The sequence below is a fragment of the Ranitomeya variabilis genome, chromosome 1 (assembly GCF_051348905.1).
Source record: "Ranitomeya variabilis isolate aRanVar5 chromosome 1, aRanVar5.hap1, whole genome shotgun sequence".
NCBI lineage: Eukaryota > Metazoa > Chordata > Amphibia > Anura > Dendrobatidae > Ranitomeya > Ranitomeya variabilis.
Window position 1 is genome coordinate 476,845,362 of NC_135232.1, and position 26,795 is coordinate 476,872,156.

The following is a 26,795-nucleotide window of genomic DNA, read 5'->3' on the forward strand; positions in this document are numbered from 1 at the left end:
ATATTCATGAGATCCGTATAACCCCACCCTACCTCTGAAAGGCAGCTTTCTGTGTACACTGTACATGGGCAGAAACTGTCAATCAGTGATGTGGGCGGGGTTATATGGAGCTCAGCCTTCAGGGACCTGGTAGATCTGCAGCAGATAAAACAGTGATTTTATCGAAATGACAGCAAGCAGCGCAGTAAGTGATACATTGCTGGAATCAGGGTCTTTGTTTATATATCATTCTACTTTCAGATGGGGTCGCAAAAATCTGGTCAAGGATTCCTTTCAAGAGAGCAACCTAATAATCTGATCATCACTTACTGTTCATCTAAAATGTGTCTGCTAGCTGTTACAGCACCTGCAAAAAGGAAGCAGATTCTGATCAATTACCAATCAGTAACACTTATATTTGGCTTAGTAACTAATGGAGGGGTAATTGCTAATTGTTAAATATTATATATTAGCATTTTTATGAGTTGTCACGGCTTACATTTGGAGACATTTGCACCACCCAAGAATGCAAAGAAAATGGGAAATTCTTTTCATTAAAATATCACAAAAGCATTTTATCTCTTTTAACAATCACATGATAGTAATTCCCAGAAGGTCACACGACTTGGATGCCGTTCCCCTTCATATAGTTTTACACAGATTTTCTACAATTAGAGTTAAAAGACATTTTGAGATTAGCAAGAAAAAAAAACTTTGGAATAGATCAAAGGCCAAGTGTGTGTTTCCAGAACAAAGTCTATAAATGAGGGAATTCCTGTACATGCAGTTCCTTATATGTGAACGCATGTTTTCCTTGCATTTTTAGGGTTGACCTCTGCTTCTATAAACTCACATGCAATAATATTAGATTGTATGAGACAAACTAAGGCTAGGTTCACATTAATATAGTGTCCTCCACCGAGCACCACATTAGGGGTTCCCCTAGGAAAACAGGATTTGGGGATTGCAACAGAGAACCCCCTTTGTAGTGCTCGGCTCAGAGCTCTGTGTTGATGTGAACATAGCTGAACATAAGACGTGTAAATGAGCTGGCCACAGAACGTATGCAGATGTAGACATCAGCATTGGCTATGCTGTTCATTTGTATCTTTACATTAAAAACAGAAGCTCTAATTACTATAAAGATATAACTGGCTTAGAATTTTAAATCTAAATATTATATGTGACCCGCATTAGTGCTATATTATAGGCAAATAACTTGATTTACTAGTTAATTTTCCTTTGTGTATGCTAATTTTCCTCCTAGATAGTTTATCCAAAATCAGATGGACATTTACCAATGGCATTACCTTAAGGCAAATGTGAATTAAGTGCAAAGCTACTTACCGTGCCAAAGAGTAAGACATAAATACTATGAAGCATGCAAAGGCAACTGATCCTAATAAGACCACAGTCAGGTGATGACGACTGCCTGATAGCTCTGAGAGAAAAGGAGAATACTTCTTAGTTTATAGTAATGGGAACACTCTAAATAGCATTTAAGCTACAAGTGACAGATAGCTATCATCATTATTATTTATAACAAGGAATATCAATCATACTTGGTAAAGAAGAGCAGATATGTCAAGTGATAATGCAGGGTTTTTGCCAACAATCTTATTCATACATAGTTTTTTGCACGTACATGAAAATCACAGATAGACATTTATAGAATTTATACAATGTGATTTTCTGGATTTTATTTTTGATATTCTATCTCTCAATGTTAAAATTAACCTACCCTTAAAACTATAGACTGTTCATGTCTTTGTCAGTGGGCAAACTGTTATGATCCTAGTGGTAGAGGATCTCAGAAGTTCCAGCTAAGTCCGCAAACACAAAAACCAGCTCATAGGGAGGTGGTAACTTGGCTGACCGTATATCTAATCCTAGCACAACAACTAGAAGTAGCCGGGGAACGTACCTACGTTGATTCTAGACGTCTCGCACCAGCCGGAGAACTAACTAACCCTTTCAGAGAAAATAAGACCTCACTTGCCTCAAGAGAAAGGACCCCAAAGTTATAATACAAGCCCCCAACAAATAATAACGGTGAGGTAAGAAGAAAAGACAAACGTAAGAATGAACTAGATTTAGCAAAGAGAGGCCCACTAATTAATAGCAGAAAATAGGAAGCGGACTTATACGGTCAGCAAAAACCCTACAAAAATATCCACGCTGAATATCCAAGAACCCCCGCACCGACTAACGGTGTGGGGGGAGAATATCAGCCCCCTAGAGCTTCCAGCAAAAATCAGGAATCACATTATGAACAAGCTGGAACAAAATAGAAGCAAAGCGAATAAACAAAAATAAGAAAGCAGGACTTAGCTTATCTTGCAAAGAACAGGAGACCAGGAGTCAGGAGCAAACAGACATAGACTGACTACATCGATTCCAGGCACTAGACTGAGTTTCCAGGAAGTCTAAATAGGAACACCCAAGGCCTAACGAACCAGGTGGGTACCAACCTGGAGAAAGATGATCCAAGTGTAATACCGCTAGTGACCACAAGAGGGAGCCAAGAAATATAGTTCACAACAGCAAACTTACAACATCAGCAAGGGATCAAATACTTATTTCCCCCACTGAACGTAGCCCTTTAATTAATTCAAGGTATATATTTGGTAGCGAGTGGAAGATGTTCAGCAATTTTTGATTCCTCAGTTTCAATATTGTGCATAACATCGGCTATTATATTATAACTTTTTTTTAAATCATTCTTGCCCTTTCACAAAAAACCTGTAGAAAACATAGTCTTGCCACCCTTGTACCCTACTACAAACTATAACTGCTTTTGATGCACATGCGTCTAGAAACTGTCTATGAACTTTCTATCAACTCTTTCATTGTGTTTGGTTCTTTGTGAGAATCAGCACTATAGGTGCTGGAACATCTTTCCTCTCCATTCTCATCATACATTGTGCCTGCTCATTTCCAATTATATGCCTGCCCTAAATTGAAAGCCCACCTCTCTATTCTGCCTGCATTCAGTCTGACAGACAGGAGAGCATGAGCAGAAGGTCAAAAACACCTTACTGTTTCCAGTAATGTACATTTGCTTCTTTGCTGTTATAGTCAGATTACACTTGACAACAGGCAAAAAATAGCAAGTTAGAAAGAAAGGAGATACCCAGTGGCTAGCACTTGAGCCTTAGTTCATTGAAAGGAGAGTTAGCACTTAAATACATTTCAGAACATTAAGAATACTGCATATAGCGATGTGACCATCATCTCCCAAAGTAATTGCCAGGCACATAAATAACATTTCGACTAGGAGCAACCATGCACAAAAATACAAGAACGATAGGGGTCAGCAATCTTTGAAAATTTTTATGAAAATGCAACTTCTAGAACTTTATAACAGATATTGGCTATCATGGTGTTGGGAGCTGTAGTTACACACATATTGGAGGGACGTAGGTTTCTGCTTGCTGTAATGAGGTTAGATATACACTCAGGGAAAATGCTAGAAGTATACTTTCACAATTACGATATATTTCATCAGAACATGTAGAATTAGACAACTGGTTCAGTCACTGTACAGAGAAACATCAAACTGGAAAAAAAAATATTACCCTAGGAACTGCTGACTTCCTAAGATGTTTATGCACAACAGAAAATTATTGAAAATCTACTAAGGATCAGTTCTTTCACTTAAAATATCTTGTGAGTGGTCAAAGGAGAAGTGTCAAATTGGTCTAACCAGAGAAGGAAGGCGAAAGTAACTCTTTGATCTTCTCCTATGAAATAAAAATCAGAAAACTAACTGACCAATGTCATTTAATGGAGTTATTCAATTGACAGTTTCTTCACATAGAGCGAGTGTCCAAGTATAAAAAAAAAATCTCAGCATGCACTATTCTCTCATGAATTTCAGATGAGACTTGCCTATTCAAGTCTATGGGTGTGCAAAACGGGTCATCCCATTTTTACGTATACATTGGCATTATTGGTATATAAATTTGTATACAAATAGTAAATAAATATGGATGCCACATGGATGTAAAGTACGGAAACGGATGAAATGCGGAATGCAAAATAACTGTAGTTTTCTAGATGAAAATTGGACAATTTTTCATGCTCTCGTCTGACCCCAGTTTTAACCAGGGACATCATGTCAAGTGACATCATGCCTTAAAAATCCAGTGGCCCTGAAGTCTAAAAATATTATACTTATGGGGTTAAAGAAGATCTATCAGTTCACCTGGCATGTACTGTATGTTTTAGTAAATTATTTTATTCCCCCCACAAAAAAAATAATTATGGAGAATTTTTTTTGTGTTGGTCTCATGTTATTCCTCCTGGAACTATACTGCATGAATAGGCAACTGTGTGTTTACACACTCTCTGTAAAAGGGAGGCATACCCACAAACATACTGCTGTCATGGGTGTGTCAGATGCTACAGACAGTCGCTCAGCATCTGGCTGCAGAAAGTATCGGCGTTTGGCATTGCAGACGCCTTCTTAATCCATCTGACGTTTGGACCCAGTGGCAACCTCCTTCCGGCTCTAATTGACACACCTGGACCTGGGTGTTTGTAGACTCCCAGCCTGCTTCAGGAAGTCGCCGGTGATATTCACATTTTCACTTGTGTAGGCTTGGAGCTATAGCAGTTGGCTTACTTCCTCTCTGGTGCTGTTTGAGGATGTTTGGTGTTATCTCTCTGGAGTCTGCTCAAGTTAAACTGCATCCCGCTTGTTTGTCTCCCTTCTTATCTTTAGTGTTCAGTGGGTACTGACCAGTGTTCAACCCCATTCCCTATTCAGAGCCTAACTCTAGGGATATACAGCGCTTAGATTCCTGCTTGGCGATTGGTGTGGAACCAATATAGGGATGGTAGGGGAGGCAGGGTGCTATTAGATCTACCTAGTGGTCTGTACCCCCTGTCCGTAGTGTTTTGACTTCTTTCCCCTCGTGTTGCACTTAGTTTTCCCACACTGTGCGTGACTTTTGTTCTTTTGATTTTTCCTAAACTTTTCCCAAGAGTGATAACTTTTTTTTAATTTTCCAGCAATATAGCCACATGATGACTTGTGGGGCAAGTTGTAGTTTTCAATGATACCATTCATTATAACATGCAATGATGCAATTGACTGGCAAACTTGAGAAAATTCCAAGTTCAGTGAAATGGTGAAAAAAAAAATACACTTCTATCATTGTTTATTTGGTTTGATTTTTTCAGTGTTCATTGTGTGGTAAAAATTATCTGGCAATAAATCAGTACAATTATGACCATACAAAATAGTATTTTTTTATTGACATAGTGAAAAATTCAGAAATTTCAAAATGAGAAAAAAATTGTTTTGAGTTACCATTTTCTCAGACCTGTAACTTTATTTGCCATCAATGGAGCTTAATGAAGGCCTGTTTTTGCATAGTGAGCTGTAGCTTTTATTGGATGTGTTAATCTTTTGATCGCTTTTTATTGCATTTTTGTACAAGATGTGGAAACCCAAAAGCAGCAATTCTAGCATTTGGGGTTTTCTTTGCTCTTCTGCAATTAACCTTTGGGTAACTTCATATTTTGATAGATCACACCTTGGCAGATGTGGCGATTCCAAATATGTTTATTTTTTTTTATTTTAACTTCTTTCTACTTCATTGAGTAAAGGGGGATATGATTTTTTTGTTATTTTATATAGATTTTAAAACTTGTTTGTAACTTTTTAATTTATTTTTTAGTCCCGTGTAAGGCGCTGGCTTTCATGTCCATGTGGCAATGAGGCAGAAATCCAAGAAATTCTTTTACTTAAGCGACTATTTTCAGAACTCACAAAATAAAGGCAAACATTATCTTCCTGATTGCATTGTCATCGATAACCATTTGTATCAAAACTGTTGTCGTGGGCGACTGCACCGCTGTAACACTCGTGCATCAATATCTTTGCCTTCTCTGTCAATGTCTTTGCCTTCTCTGGCCAGTTTTCAGTCTTCACACAGACCTGTCCTTCATAGAGCTCCCTGTTCAGATGCTTGCAAACAACACACTGACACACCCAAACCTTAACTAAAAGTTTAAATGGGAATTGTGTTCATGGGCCACTCTGAAAACCCGGAGTGGAGGGAGAGCTCTGCCCCAGTACCAATCCTGCAGATCTCTCCAAAAATAAAAGCCCATTTCGGGTTTTCCTAAAGTCTGACATGGTACAATATTATGTCCAAATCCTCTCTCTCCTTTATTCTACATTATAACCACAGGCATAGCTGTAATAATAATGCACTCCAGCGGGTTCAATATGCCTCTATGTGCATCCTGGGGGACACATACCAGCCCTCGTAGAAGATTCCCCATATCAGAATCTAGTCAGTATGCAACCACAGCTACACAAATCACATATGCCCACTCACATTGGAAAGAAAAGGGAATCCTTATAGTGAGTACACTGTCAGGACTCTTCAATCTGAAATCAGAGCCTGTAAAATACCTTTAAGCCCAAGTGTGCCGCTTGCCATTGTTAGGTGTCCTAAACAACACTCATAGGTTACAAATGCATTCATTCAATTATTACGTTATGAAGAAAACAGTGAAATTGTCTTCATGTAATGTTTTCCCACTGCTTAAATATGTTTGTCCTATTACAACCCTTTCTCTTACACGTTCTTGATCTTATTCCTTATGCATCTAGCAGGGTTTATTTTGTATCAGAAGGGAATGAGAATTATATAACAGAGCAAAGAAATGATGGTGCTCTCAGGCACAGATAGTGTTACTGTCTATCTCTGGCACGAGAAGGGCATAAGTCATCTAATTATCATCTAGCTGAATGGCATAAGTAGAATCAAAGTGGCAGTAAAACTACCATGGGAAATTGCTGTATAACTAGATCATGAAATGGCCACTTAGACTATCATGTACTATAAAGTGACTGAAGCATAACTCTTCCAGTCTATTGTGCCAGAACTGTTTATAAGATAAGGAACAGACATCCTACTGGATTTGGCCCCAAAAAATCTTATTTAACAATTGATTTCTGCATCTGAAGACTCATCTGAGAATTTAATAAGCTTGACAGAATGAACCGTCATGGAGACACTTGAGGGTGCAGCAGTAATTACATATCCATTGTGTGCATTGCCACTTCATTGGATGAATAATACATGTTCATTTGATGGAGTGTAAACCCCGTGGAGATAAATCTCTGTTTACCTTCTCCATTATTAATCAGGGTAAACCTTCTTTTTCATCACTTGCCATGCAAATAAAGATATCTATAGAAGAATTTTCCTATGCAAATACAAGACTTGTCCCCGGTCAGCTTTTGTAAGGTGGCTGTTTTCTTCCACAATCAATCCCATTATTTATTAATATTTTCTATTAATGGCTCACAGATGTGCGCCGCTGTATTTTTCTGCGGTGTAGATAATCATGAAAACATGTTTCAAACTCCTACTGCTGTTGTTGTCACCCAGGCTTCCAAAACATTTCCATCTACTCAACTGGAGTTTCAATATCTTATCTCTCATTGATTAAAACCAGAGTCATACTGTCACACATAATCACAAACAAATATTGTGTGACATATATGGAATAAAATTTGAAGATGTTATATATTTTTTGGGATCTGCCAATCAACTTTTTTTTTGGATATATATTTTTTGTCAGTCAGCAGTATTTGAAACAGCACCCATTGCACATAAAGGTCAGATTTTATCATTCATTGTGTTAAGGATATGGACCTAATTGAAGAGATACAAAATAAATAGAAAATGGACGCTTATATGAACATGTAAGAATAAAAGATGCTGATTATGTGCCTATGTGCTAGAAATCATATCTGTTAGCAGGTTTAGAACACCTACAGTGGGTATTGAAAGTATTCAGATCCCTTTAAATGTTTCACTTTTTGACTCATTGCAGCCATTTGGTAAATTCAAAAAAGTTAATTTTTTTCTCATTAATGTACACTCTGCACCCCATCTTGACTGACAAAAAGTAAAACTGAAATATCACATGGTCATAAGTACTCAGTAGTGATAGACAAGCACTAAAATGCCTGGGTGCTCGTTGCTCAGGTCGAGCAAATTGGAATGCTCGGGTGCTCGACCCAATGCAAGTCTATGGGGAAACCGAGCAGCTTTGCTGCGACCCCCCACCCCCCCGGAGGTCTTTTCAGGGTCTAAAGATGTCTGAAATTGATGGGACCAGTGCTCAAATTACATGGAAACATCATGGGGAAGACCCCTGGAATCATTTCTGACTCCCGGGTCACAGCTGTGAACAATATTGTCAGAGTCTTACACCACTTTTACAGGCGCTCAATAAAACATACAAAATGAAACCAAAATGAATTTTTCTGGGAAATATATTAAGGAATATCCTTTCCAGGGTAATGATTTGTATGTAAGGCAAAATAAATGACCCAAAACAAAAGTGTTCCTCCACCATTTGGGCTATGTTCATACGTAGCGTTTTTGATGTGTTTTTCAAATTTAGCATTGCTTTCAACCAAGACAAATGCATTCACTCGGAAATAGCATTTTAACATTTTAAAACCTTATTTGGCCATGTGGTGTGTGACACATTATCAGGCGGCTTTTACTATTCTTAGACAGCCATCAGCTGGCTATGCTTTGTTGTTCCTATTATTAAACAGTGGGTCCCTTATACTGATATTGCGTATGCAGTGAGTGGCAGGTCTGTCCAAAATTTGGACGCACCTGAACAACCCTTTAAACAGACATCATGGATGACCACATGCAACCAAAGTTCCGATTATTCATTTGGTACTCCCATACTGTTTGTTTATGTATTGAATGCAAGGCCTGCCCTGCCCCAAAGTTACACGCACCCCTATAAGCCTTTGAAACCACATACTGGATGGCCACAAGAAAACAAAGTTCACATTATTCATTTGGTACTCCCATACTGTTTGCCTATGCATTGAATGCAAGGCCTGCCCTGCCCCAAAGTTACACGCACCCCAATAAGCCTTTGAACTGAGGCACTGGATGACCACATGATATTAAAGTTTCCATTATTCATTTGTTACTCCATTACTATTTGCTTATGCATTGAATGCAAGGCCTGCTCTGCTCCAAAGTTACAAGCGCCCCAATAAGCCTTTGAACCCACGTACTGGATGGCCACACGAAAACAAAGTTCCCGTTATTCATTTGGTACTCCCATACTGTTTGCTTTTGCATTGAATGCAAGGCCTGCCCCACCCAAAGTTACACACACCCCAAAAAGCCTTTGAACCGAGGTACTGGATGGCCACATGAAAACAAAGTTCCCGTTATTAGTCATTTGGTGCTCCCATAAATCTTGCCCATGAAGTGAACACAAGGCCTGCCCCAAATTTGCATGGACCCCAATCCCCCTTGGAATAAATCTGGATGATGGCCTCCGAAAAATGTTTTCCCAGTTAAAAGGAGCTGGTCTCCTATACTTGTAATGCCAATGCAGTAAGTGTACGGGCTGACAAACATTTCCTCCGAGTGGGTACACATCAACATACTGTGTAAACATTTTTATTTACGGGCATCATAAACACCCTTAAAAAAAATAAATTGGCTGTTGCATCACGGAACACGTTCACCCTGGTGATCTAGTGGTGGTGTCTGAAGAGGCTTGGAGGATTCCCCCTTGGAATAAGTGTGGATGATGGCCTCCGAAAAATGTTTTCCCAGTTAAAAGGAGCGGGTCTCCTATACTTGTAATGCCCATACACAAAGTGCATCAAAAACACCCTTTAACACAATAAAGTGGCTGTTGCATAAAGGACCATGGTCACCATGGTTCTCTAGTGGTTGTGGCTGGTGAGGATGAGGAGAAAGTATACACATTTGTGGGTGTGAGGAGGTGCATAGGAATAGACCTCACAAAAAATGACACTGGATTTGAGGTTATGTTTCGCTGCTATCATTCGGTGGTATAGAGAAGTCTGGCCCAATACAGCCCTTGTTCATTATTATAAGAACCAGCCTGTCAGCATTTTCAGTTGACAGGCGGATGCGCTTATCAGTTATAATTCCACCAGCGGCACTAAAAACCCGCTCTGACAAAATGCTAGCAGCAGGGTAGGCCAGGACCTCCAAGGTGTAGAGAGCCAGCTCATGCCACATGTCCATCTTGGATACCCAATAATTAAAAGGCATAGAGGAATCACGGAAGAAGTTTTTACGGTCAGCAAGGTACTTCCTCAGCATCTTCCAAAACTTTGCACTCCTTGTGAGAGTACCCCGTGCCTCAGAGCCAGTGCAATGGGAGGGTCTGAGAAAACTCTCCCAGAACTTTGTCAGTGTTCCCCTGCCTCTGATGGATTGGAGTTGTGTCTCTCTCGCATGTACTCCTTGGTTTTCCAACAAACTGTGACCTCTGCCACCAGCGTTTTCAGATGGGAATTTTTTTAATAATTCCACAACAATGGCTTTCTGTTACTGCACTATTTTCGTTCACCTGTCTGCGAGGGTCACGGGAAAGGCAGTGCAACATAAAGTCAGCCATGAGTGCCAGACTGCTAACAGGCAAGACTTCTGTGTCCTCACCAAGAGGATGACTGACCATGCTCTCCTCCTCCTCCTCCCTGTCCTCAGGCCATCCCGCTGAACAGATGGTATGACAGTTGTGCTTGGAGTACCATATATAGGGCATGAAAGTAGCTCCTGTTCTTCCTCCTCCTCTTCCTCATTGTCAACCAATCCATGTTGGGATGACATGAGGATGGGTTGTGTGTAATCACCCTGTATGGTTCTTTGCTCCATCTCATTGTGCTCCACCTGCAATGCATCCTTCTTCATTGTGAGCAGAGAGCTTTTCAGAACACAGATAAGCGGGATGTTGATGCTAATTATGGCATCATCGCCGCTCACATGTTGGTGGGGTCCTCAAAGTTTTGTAGGATGGTACATATGTCTGACATCCATGTCCACTCCTGAGGTGTGGAGTATGAACTGAATACCGACGGCCTTGTTAATGCTGGTAGTCAACAACTGCCTTCTTCTGCTCACAAATCCTTTCCAACATATGCAGTGTAGAGTTCTAATGCATGGAGACATCACACACCAGTCAGTGAGCCAGAAGCTGCATACGCTGCTGAAGAACAGCAAGGGTGGCGCAAGTTGTAGCTGATTTTATAAAATGGGCACACAGGCGGCAAACTTTCACAAGCAGATCCGGCAACTCCGGGTAGCTTTTTAGAAACCATTGAACAACGAGGTTAAGCACATGGGCCAGGCATGGTACGTGTTTGAGCTCGCCTTGCCTCAGAGCCATCACCAAGTTCTGGCCATTGTCACACATGACCATGCCTGACTGTAGGTTCAGCAATGTCAGCCACAGATCTGCCTGCTCTTTCTGCACTGTCCACAACTCTTCAGCATTGTACGGTTTGTCATCTAAGCATATTAGCTTCAGCACAGCCAGTTGCCCCTTGGCTGAGGCAGTGCTGCAGTGCTTCCAGCTTTTGAGTGAGGTGGTCATTTCGGAGATGGAGGCTGAAAAGGAGGAGGAGGAGGTGCAAGGTGCTGCAGACTGTGGGGGCTACCCTGATTGACGTAGGGCCAGCAATCCTCAGTGTCGGAAGGACGTGTTCCATTCCAAGGTCCAACTGGGTCCCGGCTTCCACTATGTCAACCCAGTGTGCCGTCAGTGAGATGTACCATCCCTGCCCACAAGCACTTTTCCATGTGTCCGTGGTTAGGTGGACTTTCCCAGTAACAGCATTGTTGAGTGCACGGTTAATGTTGTGGGACATGTGCTTGAGTAATGCGGGGATGGCAAACTGGGAGAAATAGTGGCTGCTGGGGACCGAGTACCTTGGGACAGCCACCACCATCAGATTGCGGAAAGCTTCCGTCTCAATGAGCATTAAAGGTAACATTTCGAGTGCAAGCAGATGAGAAATGTGTGAATTTAGTACTGCTGCCTGTGGGGCGTTGGCTTCATATTTACGTTTGCGTTCCAAGGACTGGGGTATGTCAACTGAACACTGTGCTGGGACAAGGACATGGACGTGCTTGATGATGGTGCTAATTGAGTGTGGGCAATGACAGGTGCAGGGCTGGAGGCATATTCACAGGCTCCATGGACAGTGGATTGGCTTCCACGAACAATAGCAGAAGAAGCATCCACAGACAGTGTTCCTTGACCCTTGGGATTGGCCCACAAAGTCGGGTGCTTTGCTGCCATGTGCTTAATCATGCTGGTGGTGGTCAGGCTGGTAGTTTTGCTACCCCTGCTGATGCGGACATGGTCGGTGCTGCAAATGGCCTGTTTGGGGTTATCGTCAGAGTCTTTAAAAAACAACCAGACTCAGGAAGACCTCACAGTTGTCCTGACAACTTCCATCTGTCTACGGCCACCACACTGCTTCTTCCTGCCTGTTGGAGTGCTACACCTCCCTCCCCCTATGTGCTGCTGTCCTTGCTCTGCATGTAGTCCTGCCAGCTTGGGTCAGTTACTATATCGTCCTCCACTTCTGCACTCTGGTCCTCCTCCTGACTTTCTGGCAATTGTGTCTTATCATCGTCCACCTCTTGTGAAAGGTTTCCACCGTGGCCTTCATGTGACTGTGGCTGCTCAAATATTTGGGCATCGCTACATACGATCTCATCTTGCCCCACTTCAAGTGGACCAGGCCAGAGGCCTGAATCTATACTGTAAATGGACAAGTGAACAGCTCTTCAGAGTGTCCAAGTGTAGGATCAGTTGTCTCCGGGCACTCGGCATGGTGGGAGGAAGGATGATCAGGGTGAGGAATATGAGGTCCAGACTCATGGCTACTCAGACTTGACCGTGTGGAAGACAGGGTGGTGGTGGTGGTGGCAAAGTAACTGGAAGCATTATACGCTATCCAACCAACAACCTTTTGACACTGCTCTGGGTTTAATAATGGTGTTCTGCAGTCCCCTAGTAATTTGGACATGAAGGTCGGGCAAGAAGATGTGGGTGTTTGTTGTGGCACAATTTCAGCTAGCCCACAGCCTCGGCCTCAGCCTCTGCATGCACCATCACCATCATGTCCACTTCCCCGTCCCTTACCATGTGCCTTGCCCATTTTAAATGCACTACAATATTTTCCACGCTCACTACAAATGGCTGAAATTTGAGTGAACTTATATGTGATCTGTGTGTGGGAAAACCACAATTTAAAATATCTGTCCTGTAGCTAACAATTTTTTTTTTCAGCAAGCTGGTGTCAATTACTAGGCTAAGACGCCAGAAAAACAGTTGAATGGAGGCCTAAAATGCCACAATTTGTAGCCAACAGATAGAAGAGGCGGGTGGCGGAAATACTACACTGTAAAATATGTGGCCTGTATTTTTATTTTCTTATAGGAAAATAGTGTCAAGAATAGTGTTGAGCGATACCTTCCGATATTTGAAAGTATCGGATTGTATCGGCCGATATCCGAAAAATATCGGATATCGCCGATACCGATACCCGATACCAATACAAGTCAATGGGACACAAATATCGGAAGTGATCCTGGATGGTTCCCAGGGTCTGAAGGAGAGGAAACTCTCCTTCAGGCCCTGGGATCCATATTCATGTGTAAAATAAAGAATAAAAATAAAAAATAGGGATATACTCACCCTCTGACGCGCCCTGGTTGTAACCGCTGCAACTGGCAGCCTCCGTTCTTAAGAATGAGCGAGTGAAGGACCTTCGATGACGTCGCGGCTTGTGATTGGTCGCGTGAGCGGTCACATGAGCGGTTACGCGACCAATCACAAGACCGCGACGTCATCGCAGGTCCTTCACTCGCTCATTCTTAGGAACGGAGGCTGCCGGTTGCAGCGGTTACAACCAGGGCGCGTCAGAGGGTGAGTATATCCCTATTTTTTATTTGTATTCTTTATTTTACACGTGAATATGCATTCCGATCCCGATTCCCGATATCGCAAAAATATCGGAACTCGGTATCGGAATTCCGATACCGCAAATATCGGCCGATACCCGATACTTGCGGTATCGGAATGCTCAACACTAGTCAAGAACTAGGGTAACACACCACAAAAACAGTTCAGTATAGGCCTGAAATGCCACAATGTTTAGCCCACAGATAGATGAGGCGTGTGACAGAGATACCACACTGTAAAATATGTGGCCTGTTTTTTTTTACAGCAAAATAGTGTCACTAACTAGGGTAGCACACAGCAAAAACAGTTAAATATAGGCCTCAAATGCCACAATTTGTAGCCCACAGAGAGATGAGGCTTCTGACTGAGATAGCCCACTTTCAAATATCTGGCCTGTATTTTTATTTTTCTTTTGGCCAGGAAAATTGTGTCAATAAGTAGGCTAAGACACAACAAAAATAATTCTATTGAGGCCTGAAATAGCACAATTTTGACCACAATGATATGCGATCTGTGTGGCGGACAAAATCCAATGTAATATATCTGCCCTGTAGCTACCGTAAAAAAATTTTGGCAGCTAAATATTTCTTGGCAGCAAAATGGTGTCAAGAAATTGCATAACATACTCCCAAAATTTTTTACAGTACCACAAAAATGGCAGAATTTTATGCGCACTCAGATGTGACCGGTGGGATGGGCAAACCTGTTTAAAATAGCTGGATTGTACTCTGTACTATGAAAAGGACATGGCTGTATTTTGCAGTCCCAACAAGCGAATGGAGAAAAAAAAGTGGGCTCTGGATCGCTTTGGAATTAAATAAACAGGATTAAGATGCAAAAAAAAAAATTCCTGGCCAATGATACCTAGGTCTATGTATATATGGTCAATATATGTAATAGGCAGCAGCAGCAGACAGTAATGGAATGGACCCTCTTGATGTATGCAATGAATTATGCCACATACAATGCCTGCCTGCTGATGATATCTATATACCCACATACACTCCCTGCCTCCCTAGCACTGCAATCTATATACACCATAATTAGTCTTTAGAAGGACTGTTGGTTTAGCTGGATTTGTGTATTCAATTATGGTATACCCACAGTAACTGATACACCACCTATTCTGTCCTTATCGCTGCAGCAACTCTCCTTAAGGTACCTTCACACGAAGCGACGCTGCAACGATAGCGACAACGATGCCGATCGCTGCAGCGTCGCTGTTTGATCGCTGGAGAGCTGTCACACAGACCGCTCTCCAGCGACCAACGATGCCGAGGTCCCTGGATAACCATCGGGTTGCTAAGCGCAGGGCCGCGCTTAGTAACCCGATGTTTACCCTGGTTACCAGCGTAAAAGTAAAAAAAACAAACAGTACATGCTCACCTGCGCGTCCCCCAGCGTCTGCTTCCTGACACTGACTGAGCTCCGGCCCTAACAGCACAGCGGTGACGTCACCGCTGTGCTTTCACTTTCACTTTAGGGCCGGCGCTCAGTAAGTGTCAGGAAGCAGACGCTGGGAGACGCGCAGGTGAGCATGTACTGTTTGTTTTTTTTACTTTTACGCTGGTAACCAGGGTAAACATCGGGTTACTAAGCGCGGCCCTGCGCTTGGTAACCCGATGTTTACCCTGGTTACCAGTGTAAAATATCGCTGGTATCGTTGCTTTTGCTTTCAAACACAACGATACACAGCGATCGGACGACCAAATAAAGTTCTGGACTTTATTCAGCGACCAGCGACATCACAGCAGGATCCTGATCGCTGCTGCGTGTCAAACGAAACGATATCGCTAGCCAGGACGCTGCAACGTCACGGATCGCTAGCGATGTCGTTTTGTGTGAAGGTACCTTAACACTGGTGATTCTGGAGCTGACTGTGCTGAGCAGTTTGATGAATCTACCACAAGGGGCATATGACCGCGTATAGCCCATTTTGGGATTTCCTTCCCAATGTCACTCCCCCAAACCCACCACTTGTAACTGAACCAAAAAGCCCACCTTCCCCCAACTTATCGTAAATTATGAAATAAAAACATAACTCATTAACTTCTTTGGAAAATTTTGGCCACAGCGGCCAGTTTATTAACAAACAACAATCAATTATTATAATTATAACAACATTATCTGAAAATTTGAGGGGGAGGGTTCTTGGAGCTAAAAGATCTGACATCATAAATATAAAGGCAAAATGCCCCAAACTTCTTTAACCAACACTTATTTACCCTCAGCCGTAAGCACCAGCTCGAGGGCACCATGTAACCCTATTCAGGGCAGACCAAAAAACCCCCAAAGCTCCCGAGGACAAACCCCGTCCAGAGCCCGTAACCACAAGCCAGATCCACCCCAATCCAATTGACCTTCCTCCAATAAAACTTCACCAACTCCAAGAACCCCCGTGAGTGCCCCACCCCCGCCAAGCCCTTTCAACTCCTTCTTGGAGACCGAGCGCCCACAAATCAATACCAATATCATTCAGGTGCACACCATCCTCCCTCCAAAAATTACCGGCACCATCCTCCAACTCGAAATGCCTCACCGCAACCCCTCAATTCCTGGAAACAAACTTCACCACAGCCCTATTAAGTTTTATCCTGGCCCTGTTAATGCCTTCCGATGATCGAGCCAACCTCCAGTGCCTCTGCGGCACGATGTCAGACCACACCGTCATAACTCCGGGATGGGAGACCCATAATCGCAATAAATCAAAGCGGATGTCCCTGATCCCGCACCGGCTTTGTACCTAAATCGTTCCCCCCCAAGTGTACCAGTAAGATATCCAGACGCGCGGCCCGGGAAAAATCGGGCAACAGCTTCCTCCATAACATGCCCCGGAACCCCAACCATCGAATCACTACCGTATCGCGGCTAAATCCCAACTGCCTGCCGTCCGGCCTGGCGTCAGCATGCTCCGCACCCCAGTACACGAACGAATGTCCGAAAATCCAGGTCAATAACGGGGGATGACCTAAAAAACAGAACAACAATTACCTACCAGCAGACTAAATACACCCCACAAACACCTAACGACGTACGTAAGTCAAATAACGATTAGAATTCCATCGCCCAGTCAGCTTAATCTCATCGGCCCCTAGACCAAAACCATCAGCCTCAGTAGCGGCCCCAATTCTAAAAGAGTGAGACCCGTAGAACCCAGAATCAAATCCCAACTCAACTAAAACCTTTTTTAAAACTGTCGAAAATTGAAAACGGGACAAAAAGGTACCGTGTTGGTGACAAAGCAGGGGGCCCGACCTACCAGACCACAGACTCCAGTACATCTCCAAACTACTCTGCGGGCACATCAAACATCCGTCGACCCTCCCTAAAACCACCCGCTTGCCTTTTCCATACTTATCAGTTTTCGACCGCTGAATCAAAAAAGAAATACCTCCTGCCCAGAGTACAACATCCTCCGCCAACAAACCTCCCGCCTTAAATTTGTTGGGGGACACCAACTCCCCCAATCTCAAAGCCTCGAAGAATGCCCAAGAATAGGCCAACCTAAACAAAGAAGCCTCAAAATGAGAACAAAAAATTCTCCCAACAACTTCTCCCATCCTAGTTAACAATCCAAACGAAATAGGCCTACGCTTGTCGGCGCTAACGTGCCCGCTACGAAGGCCCTTCAGGGCCTGCACTACCAGAAAACTTTTAGTGATATCAACCGACCCCTGCAGCTTAAAACCAAAAGCCAATCCCGCCATAAATTTATTCACTTTTGATATGGACCAACCCCACTCCTCCGCTTTGCCCACCAAAAACAACACCGCTAGCGTCCTGTCACTCTCAGATTCCGACCCTCCCCATTGACCAGACCAGCTTTCCCAAATTTCCCAAGCCGATTTATAAGCTAGCCACGTTGCTCTAGAGACCGAGGACTGAATCAACCGACCTCCTCGTCCGCAACAATTTTCCACAAACGTGAAGGGCATACCACTCCTGAGGCATCCGCGTCCGGCGCCAACTCCCTGAAACGCTCCAACTGTGAACGAGACAAAACATCTGCTATAGAATTTTGGACACCCGGTATGTGTACTGCGGAAATGTATGCATTTAAATCCAAGTATCGCAATACCAACTCCCTAACCAATCTAATCACAGGGGGAGAGGAAGAAGTTAGACTATTGATGATAGAGACCACACTTAGATTATCACAGTGAAATCTAACTTTCCGATTTTGAAAGATGTCACCCCAAATCACAACCGACACCACAATTGGGAACAATTCCAGGAGTGCAAGATTCCTATTTAAACCCTGTCTCTGCCATCCTTCTGGCCACTCACCGACACTCCATCGACCTCCGCAATACGCACCGTAACCAACCGAACCGGCTGCGTCCGTATAAATCTCACAATCAAAATCATTCACGGTATCCAACTGGATCAACGATCGACCATTGTAATTTGACAAAAAATGCTGCCACACCACCAAATCCTCTCTATGCTCCCTAGACAAACGAACGAAATTATGTGCCGCCTTGATTCCGGCCGTCGCCAACGACAACCTGCGACAAAAAATCCGACCAATGGGCATGATCCGGCACGCAAAATTCAAACGCCCCAAAAGGGACTGTAACTCCTTCAAAGTCACCTTACGCAGCCGCCCAATCCTGTGCACTTCTTGCACCAGCAACAAAAGTTTGTCCTCAGGAAACCTACACTCCATTCTCTCCAAATCAATAGGAATGCCCAAAAAACTCAAAACCTTGCCCGGTCCCTCCGTCTTCTCTTTTGCCAACGGTACGCCAAAAAGCCCAGCCATCCACTCCATAGTAGCCAACAAATTCCTGCATACATCAGAGTCCGGGGGGCCAATAAACAAAAAATCATCCAAATAATGAATGGCGGAATGAACTCCGGTAACGTCCCTAATCACCCATTCAAGAAAAGTGCTAAACGTCTCAAACAGTGAACAAGAAATCGAACAGCCTACATAGGCAAACATCTGTCTAAATAAAAACCACCATTCCAAAAACAACCCAACAAAGGAATGCTATCCGGGTGAACCGGGAGCAACCGAAAGGCCGATTCAATGTCTGTCCTAGCTAATAACGCCCCTTTGCCATACCGCCGTACCCATTGCACTGCTGTGTCAAACGAAGTATACACCATGGAACATAATTCTTCATCTATGCCATCATTAACTGACCTACCCCGGGGATACGACAAATGTTGAATCAGCCGAAACTTGTTTGGCTCCTTCTTGGGCACCACACCCAGTGGTGAAACAATCATACCTTTAACTGGCAATGAACTAAAAGGCCCAGCCATCCTCCCCAATTCCACCTCCTTCGCCAACTTACTGCTGACAACCGCAGCATGTAGATCCGCTGACCTCACTGAAGCCTCACTGGGGTCTCCCCCTTGACTGCCACCCACTCCTGGCTTACCCCTGGCTTTCTTGAAACATTTAGACGCTCCATGGGAGCCTCCGTTGCAATGGGAACAAATGTGCTTAAATTTGCAGGAGTTCCCGTACTTACATTGGCCGTCATTAAACTGCCAACAGGTTCCTAACTTCTCTTTGCCTCCCTGGGCCCCCTGACCTCCGCTGGCATGTCCTAACTGTTGGTTCCCGGCTCCTCTGCTCCCGTGAAAGAACTGCCCATACCTCACCGGGGCCATAACTTTCAACCAAAGGCCAATATCTTTCTGCTCCCATTTTATTTCAGGCCTAACCGCCTTCCTCTGACGAAACTGCTTGTCATAACGCAGCCATGCCTGACCCACATACGTACGATATGCCTCACCTATCGAGTCAAAGTAACAAAAAAGACCCGAACAATTATCCGGAAATTTCTCGCCTATGACGCTAGCCAGGATTGCAAAAGCCTGCTGCCAATTAACGAAGGTTTGCGGAATCAACTGCCACCTTCTCTTCTCCTCCTCCTCCTTTTTACTATCCTCCTTCTTACTCTTGTCCAAGTTGAACTTCTCTAAAGGAAGGAGGGAGAAAATCTCCACATATTCATCCTTCCAAATTTTCTCCTTCACCTCCTTCTTTAAATGCGCACCGAGCGGACCCTCAAAGCATTCATACACCTCCCCTTTTGCTCTGTCATCCAACTTTATGGCCTCCCCTTTATCCTTCTCGGTCTGCACCGACACCGATACACCGGCCGACGAGGCCTGTGCTGACCCCCCTGACCTGGCTGTGTCGTTCACCATCCGCAATCCCATACCCAAACCATGCAGCCACGCTCCAAGAGGTGACCCACCTGTCCCCTCCGCGACTCCCCCTTCTAGACTTTTAAAAAATTGCGACACCCCGGCTAAAACATCACTAATTCCTGACACCCCAGGGGCCCCTACACCCGCCAACACGCTGCTATCGACTACCGCAGCCTGACCAACCCCGACCTCACCTACCCGAACCCCCAACTGGGACAAACGAGACATGGACGTATACTCACGAGGCTGCGCGGGTGCTGTGTCCCCGCCAGCCGGACATCCAGACTCCTGCTGTGCTCCATCCTCAGGCTGCTCGCTCCCCGAATCGCTCCTGATGTCGTTCCCCTGCAGCTCCAGGCCTGCGCCCCTGGCCTCCTCGTCACCAGGGGGGACCGGAGCAGGGGATCCTCCGCGCTCCCTCGACCGTCTGGTTGACCGGGATCTGTAATCAGCCGCAGCCCCGCGTAACCTGGTGCCACTTGATGTGCTGCTGTTATCGCCGGGTATAGAGCCAGGTGAAGCATGTGAAGGCCGCCTGCCCCTCAGCCTGCTCTGCATGCGGCTCGCGATGTCAGGTGCCGATACTGCTGCCTCTCTTCTGGTGCCTGCGACAGCAGACACCGCCACGCTCCCTGCTGCAGCTGCCACAGCTGCCTGCCTCCCTCTCACCATCGCTGGCTGGGCCGCGCTCGCCGGAGCTGCACCGCCGCTGCTGGGTCCTCTTCTAGCCTGCGCCGGCCCCGGCGCGCAGGCGCAGGCCGTACTACTGGTGCGGCCTGAACTTCTGGCGACACCTGCCTGTCCGCCGTGCTACTCGTCCCTGTGGCGCGGCGCCGTCCCACGCCAGCAGACCGGGGGCCAGGATTCCTGCCGGAGGCGGCGCCGGGCGGGTCGGCCGGATCTGCACCTAGCCTCCGCAGGGTCCCGTGAGGGGCTCCTTGGCCTCTGCCTACCGCGCGTCCCGATCTCAGGTGACAAACGCTCCGGGGGTCTGGTCCTCTGCGTCCGGCTGCCTCGTGGCTCCGCGCTGCCCAGCAAGGAGGCCAGCTGCTCCTGCAGCCATCCATCCCTGCGAGATCTCGCCACCTCCCGCAGCCTATCCACCAAGCCCTCGACTGGATCCATGGTAAGTCTGTGGAAGGGCTCAAAATGGCGGGTCTCCCCTAGGAATTCTTTCCACGCTGTCTTCTTCCTCGTGACTGGCCTTTTCCCGCACTTTCCACCCCCTTTGTCGCCCGTCCCCTAGCCACCATACTCCTCCCCCATTCCCCTACAACCAATCCCCTCCATTGTCCCTTCAAAAAATAATATGGAAGGACCCTCCCATGGCAAAGCAGTCATGGGGGCCTCCATATAGCTTCGCCCATTCCAGCCCCCCCCTGGAATTGGAAACCCATGTGCTCCACACTTTTGCTAAATTGTTCCTTGTCTGGTGGTAAAAAAATATAGATCATAAACCTTGAGATGGTGAACATCGAATTATCGGTGTACCGAGGAAGGATATGCAAGAAAACTTCACAAGCTTTGTGTAGATTTTACATAACAAATCAATTGGGTTACGATTTACCTTGGAAACTGACAAGGAGAGGTTACCCTTCCTGGATTTAATGATCATAGAAAGGAGGAATGGGTAATTACAAACCTGTGGTAAGTAACGGGTATGGGCAATATGAAAATTACACCTGAAATCAGATATTGAGTGGAGAAGTTGACTCAATCTTTGCATTGTGCATTTGTGTGCCACACTAAGCTTGAAGAACAGAAAGCGGAGATGAGTCATGGCACTGTAGCACAACTCATGGCACTGTAGCTAATATCCCTGGATGTGGATGGCAGAGAAACAGTGATAAAATGTTGCAAGGCAGGATAGTGCAGATGGTCAAAAAGCAGCTCTCAAGCTCCAAAGAAATTCAAGCTGTCCTGCAGGATCAGGGTGCATCAGTGTCAGCGTGAGCAATCTTGTGACATTTGAATGAAATTAAACATTATGGTAGGAGACTCAGGTAGACTCAAATGCTGACAGACATAATAAAGCTAGACCGCAGTTTGCCAAAATGTACTTTAATAATACAAAAATCCTTCTGAAAATGAATCTTGTGAACAGATGAGACCAAGATAGATCTTTTTGGTAAAGCACATCATTCTACTGTTTTCCGAAAATGGAATGAGGCCTTCAAAGAAAAGAAAACAGTACCTGCTCTGGCAATGAGTGGCTTTGAATGTGTGCAAGGCATCATGAAATCCAAAGAGTACTAGAGATGAACGAACCTTTTAAGGTTCGGTTCGATTCGCCTAACGTTCAGATGTTCGCCGAACGTACCTGAACCCCATTAACTACAATGGAAGACCAAACACAACACCTAAAGGGATGACAAAAAGCTTCCAAAACAGCTCAAATTATGGGCAAACACCATGAAAAGTGGCATCAATTGACCCATAGTAGAAGTTTGCAAATGACACAGCAGCAGTCAGCCATGAGCCATGCATGAGGTATCAGGGTCTGGGCGAGCATTTACAGCTTTGAATTGAAGTTTGAATGAAGAGACAAGGTGGTTAAGGGAGCGGTGTAAGCCTTTTTTGCTGGGAGCCCTGATACCTCATGCAACACCTCCAATATTTTTCCAGCCACACTCAGATGTCAGAAACATCAGTTTGATACAGTACTATTGGTAGAAAAAATGTAAGGAAAGTAACACAGGTAGTTGAGTGAAAGTAGGTGCAGGCCTGCTTGTCTGAAAGCCCTACTTGTATAGGCAACACACATTAAGGAGACCCAACTTGAATTCTCCACATTTCAAAAAATTATTGTCACACACCATAAACATGGCATCAAATTCCACAAAGTATAAACAGTATAATAGGCCCTGAAGCACCTTTTACTACAGGCATCCTACCAAATGGAGACCCAATTTTGAGTCTCCACAATTAAAAAAAAATAGTTTGAAACATCAGCAGCAGTAGCAACAGCAGACACAGAAGCCACCACAAAGGTGGCACAGACTGCAATAATGCAAGCTCAATGCATGACACTAAAAATGACACCAATGCCTAGTCTGCCCAGTCTGCGACTGGGGTGCAAAATTCATTGGAGATCCATGTTCATTTTGATGAGAGATAGGTGCTCTACACTTTGAGGGGACATCCAGATGTGCTTATCTGTCAGCACAGCACCAGCAGTGCTGAAGACACGTTCTGAGAGAACACTGGCTGCCGGGCATGACAAAATCTCTAAGGCGTGACAGGCGAGCTCAGGCCACTCTTCCATTTTTGAAGACCAAAATGCAAAAGGGTCCAACCCCCTCCCTCATGACATTGATATTGTGCTCTAGATACTCCTGCTCCACCCTCTCCAAGAGTTCACAACGTGTCAGACTTGTACTCTGTTCTGCTGGTGCATGGACTGGTCTAAAAAACTGTGAAACGATTCACAGAAATTGCTTATGCCACTTACACTGTTGCTACAAATACTTTTTGATGACATTTGACATTTCCGGTGTAAGACATTTAGAACTGCACACTGTTTGCCTTAATTTTGTCTTGGGGGAAACCACTCCTCCATCCCATCCTGCCAACCATGGACAACAAAGAGGGGATTATTATCCTCTTCATCTCCTGAATCCTGCCGCTTCACTAACAGTTTGTCTGGTACTATGAGCCCAAATCGTTCGCTGTAATCCACTCTCCCATGAGATATTGTTATCCCTTCCGCATCCTCTTCTGCTTTCACCTCTTCCTCTGGGGCCACCAACTCCTCATGCAGACTATTCAATTTGTGCACCAGCATTCAGATGACAGGAATAGGGATGGTAATGACAGCATAGTCAGCGATAACCATCTTAGTAGCCATTGCAAAACTGTGCAGAGGACTTTCATCTGTGCCAACTCCGCAAGCATGATTTGCACCACGTCAGTACTGAGTTGGCCCAGGCTATGCAAAAGGATATAGTTCATCAGGGCTTGTCACTGCTGCCACAGCCACAACACAACATGTGCAGAGTGGAAAATCGCTAATCAAATGGTTAACCGATAGGCTGAAAGATCTCTGTAGCGATGACCTGCGAGGTGCGATTGGCAGAAGTGACCCCACAGCAAACTTGCTTTCTGTAGCAGCGCATCCAAGCCGGGATAGTGGTGGAGAAATTGCTGTACCACCAGGTTGAGGACGTGAGCCATTCAAGGCTCATATGTGAGGGTGCCCTGGCATAGGGCTGCCACCAGGTTGGCACTGTTATCACCCTAGCTCCAGATTCAGTGGAGACAGCAATTTCTATAACTCGGCCTGGATACCTGTCCACAATTCTTGAGCTCTGTGACTGCAATTGCAAAGGCATATTATTTTTAACACTGCCTGATTGCAGTGAGCCATAGCTGCGCAGTACATAGGTGGAGGGGAATTCTATTTGCACTGTTGGAACAAGTGTCTGATTAAGGGAGAGGTTGAGGGCATAGGTGGAGGCTCTAGAGGAGGTTGAGGAGCCAGAAGCAGTGGAGGAAGTGTAAGATGCAGAGGTTTGTCTCACAAGCCTTGCAGATTCAAAAACTTGTGGAGCAGCCCCTTGACCACCTGCCCCCACAGCCACCAGAGTCAGCCAGTGCCCAGTCAGTGAGATGTTATGCCTCTGCCCATGATTTCTCATTCAGGTGTCAGTGGTGAAATGCATTCTGGCAGACATAGATTTTTCAGGGAAAGGGTGATGTCTGCGACATGCTGGTGAAGACTGGGCAATTGGTACTGGAGGACTGCGAAGGCCATCAACTTTCAGAAACTGTCTGTAGACACCAGTCGGAAAGGCAGCATTTCCATGGCGAACAGATTGGAGATGGTGGCGTTCCAGCTCTTAGCTTTGGCATGAGTAAGATGAAACATTCTTTTAAGTGACTACAACTGCTGGACCAAGGGATGGCTGCTGTGCTGAGAGAGGGTGAAGTAGGGTGAACAGCACAAACTGCTGGACTGTGAGTGAGGTGCAGGCAAAGATGTCATGGTGTCTTGAGAAAGATGTGTTGTGCTAGTCAGCACAAAAACAGCAGGCATGTTCAGTTTCGTAACAGCGCTGACGAGCTCTCACTCACCTGACTGTAGGGGATAAAAAAGTGGATTTTCTGTGGCCAGAGACCTGTGTGAGAACACTTGGTATGGGTATGAAGAAGGAAGAAGAAGCAGATGTGGTTGATAGGATGGCCGATCGTTGGTGAGGCCAGCTTGTCAGCATTTTAGCGCAGTGAGATTCCCACACTAAGGCATGTTGATCATGTATGTGGTGATTCATGCTTATAGTTGTCAAACTATTGCGATTTTTTTGCCTTTACCAAGTTTTTTTGTCAGATAATGTATGTTGGGTCATCTTTTGCTGTCTCAAAAAAGGCCCAGGTTAGGCAACCCTTGCCACCTCTGTGAGCTGCACACTCATGACCGATGCTGGTCACAACCAGAATTATGGCTGAGGATACAGTGCTTGTCGTGGTTGCATTATTTTGTGTCTGTGTGGGAAGCCACAACGTAACCCCCTCATTTTTCTCCTCCTCCACCTCCTCTGCTGAGTTACTCAGCTATGTACCTCTGGGTTCACAACAAGTGGGATCTACAACTTCATCATCATGTTCTCTGTTCTCACACTCCTCACCCTGAGAGTCACCCTCCTCCTCTTCTTCCTGCCTTGACACCACAGTACAGTCTGGCATCTGAGTCTCATCAGGATCACCTCCATCCCCAGTGGTTAACATCTGGTGACAAGGATCTTGATTCTGCTCAGACCCTACTTCATCTGACCCCAGATCCAGTATGAAAAGATATTGGCTATTTGTGCAGATGCTTTCTTCCTCTGAATTCTGTGAATCTGTGGAGCAGACCTCTGATGCTCATGGAATAGAATGTGTGAACAGCTCTGCAGAATGGCCCATCTGTGGTTCCCCACAGTTATTTGGGGGTTTGGAAATTTGTGATGTGAGGGGAAATAAGGGTGATTGGGGTGCCACCTCTGAGGATTGTACTGTATGTGATGTTAAGGTGGAGGAAGAGGAGGAGAGGACACTTAATGCAGCGCTTGCCATCCACTGGAGCACATGCTCTTTCTCACCCTCATCTACAAGGCATACTGTGGAGTAGCTCATCCATTAACAGATGTTGTCTGTGGTCTTTGGATAGAATGAGACAGTGTTTGTTCAGATGAGCTTTTATTAACATTAATATCAAACCCATGTACACATCAAACACCAAGCCTAATCTCCCTTCCACCACAACCTTGCTTTTTCCCCGTTCATGTTTTATGTACCCTTCCCCTCTTGTAACCTGCTGTTTCACAACCTTAGGGACACACCTGTAAGATACCTGTCACTAAATTAACAATCTCTATGTATTTTCTTAGATAGTGTGGCCTTCTGATTTCTCACCTCAATACAGTTTTATCACAAACGATTTAGATTAGCAAATGGGGCCTGCTGGCGGAAACTCTATATTAGGCCTAATGATTTTTAAGAGGAAATCTGGCCTTCTGATTCCTCACTGCAACACAGTTTTTGTACAAACGATTTTGATTAGCAAATGGGGCCTCCTGAGACTGCAACACAGTTTTAACACAATCTAGTTAGATGCTGGAAGATCTATTTCACACTGGACAGGATTCTATCTAGCTAACTGACTAGTTCACTTTCAGCAGCAATATCAGAAGCGGCTTCTCTGCACTGTGACACTGAGAAAATGGCGCCAGCAAAACAAGATGTCCATTTTATATATGCACAGGGACATGTGACTTCAGCCGGCAATCAGAGAAGACCTTGTGTCATAACGTTATGGATGGTTTCTGCGCCCTGATTGGCTGACAGAATATACGCAC

At 44.8% G+C, this 26,795-nt stretch overlaps 1 protein-coding gene across 1 annotated transcript in view; it reads right to left on the reverse strand.

Annotated features, from left to right (window-relative positions):
- Nucleotides 1-308: 308 nt before the first annotated feature.
- The window catches only part of SUSD1 (sushi domain containing 1), a 485,342-nt gene continuing 458,855 nt past the window's right edge, over nucleotides 309-26,795 (reverse strand). Inside the window, exons 22-23 of the mRNA XM_077251054.1 lie at nucleotides 1,327-1,420; nucleotides 309-346 (exon numbers count right to left, since the gene is read on the reverse strand). Of these exons, the coding sequence (XP_077107169.1) occupies nucleotides 331-346; nucleotides 1,327-1,420 (110 nt within the window). The 3' untranslated portion in view covers nucleotides 309-330. The remainder of the gene's footprint in view (nucleotides 347-1,326; nucleotides 1,421-26,795) is intronic.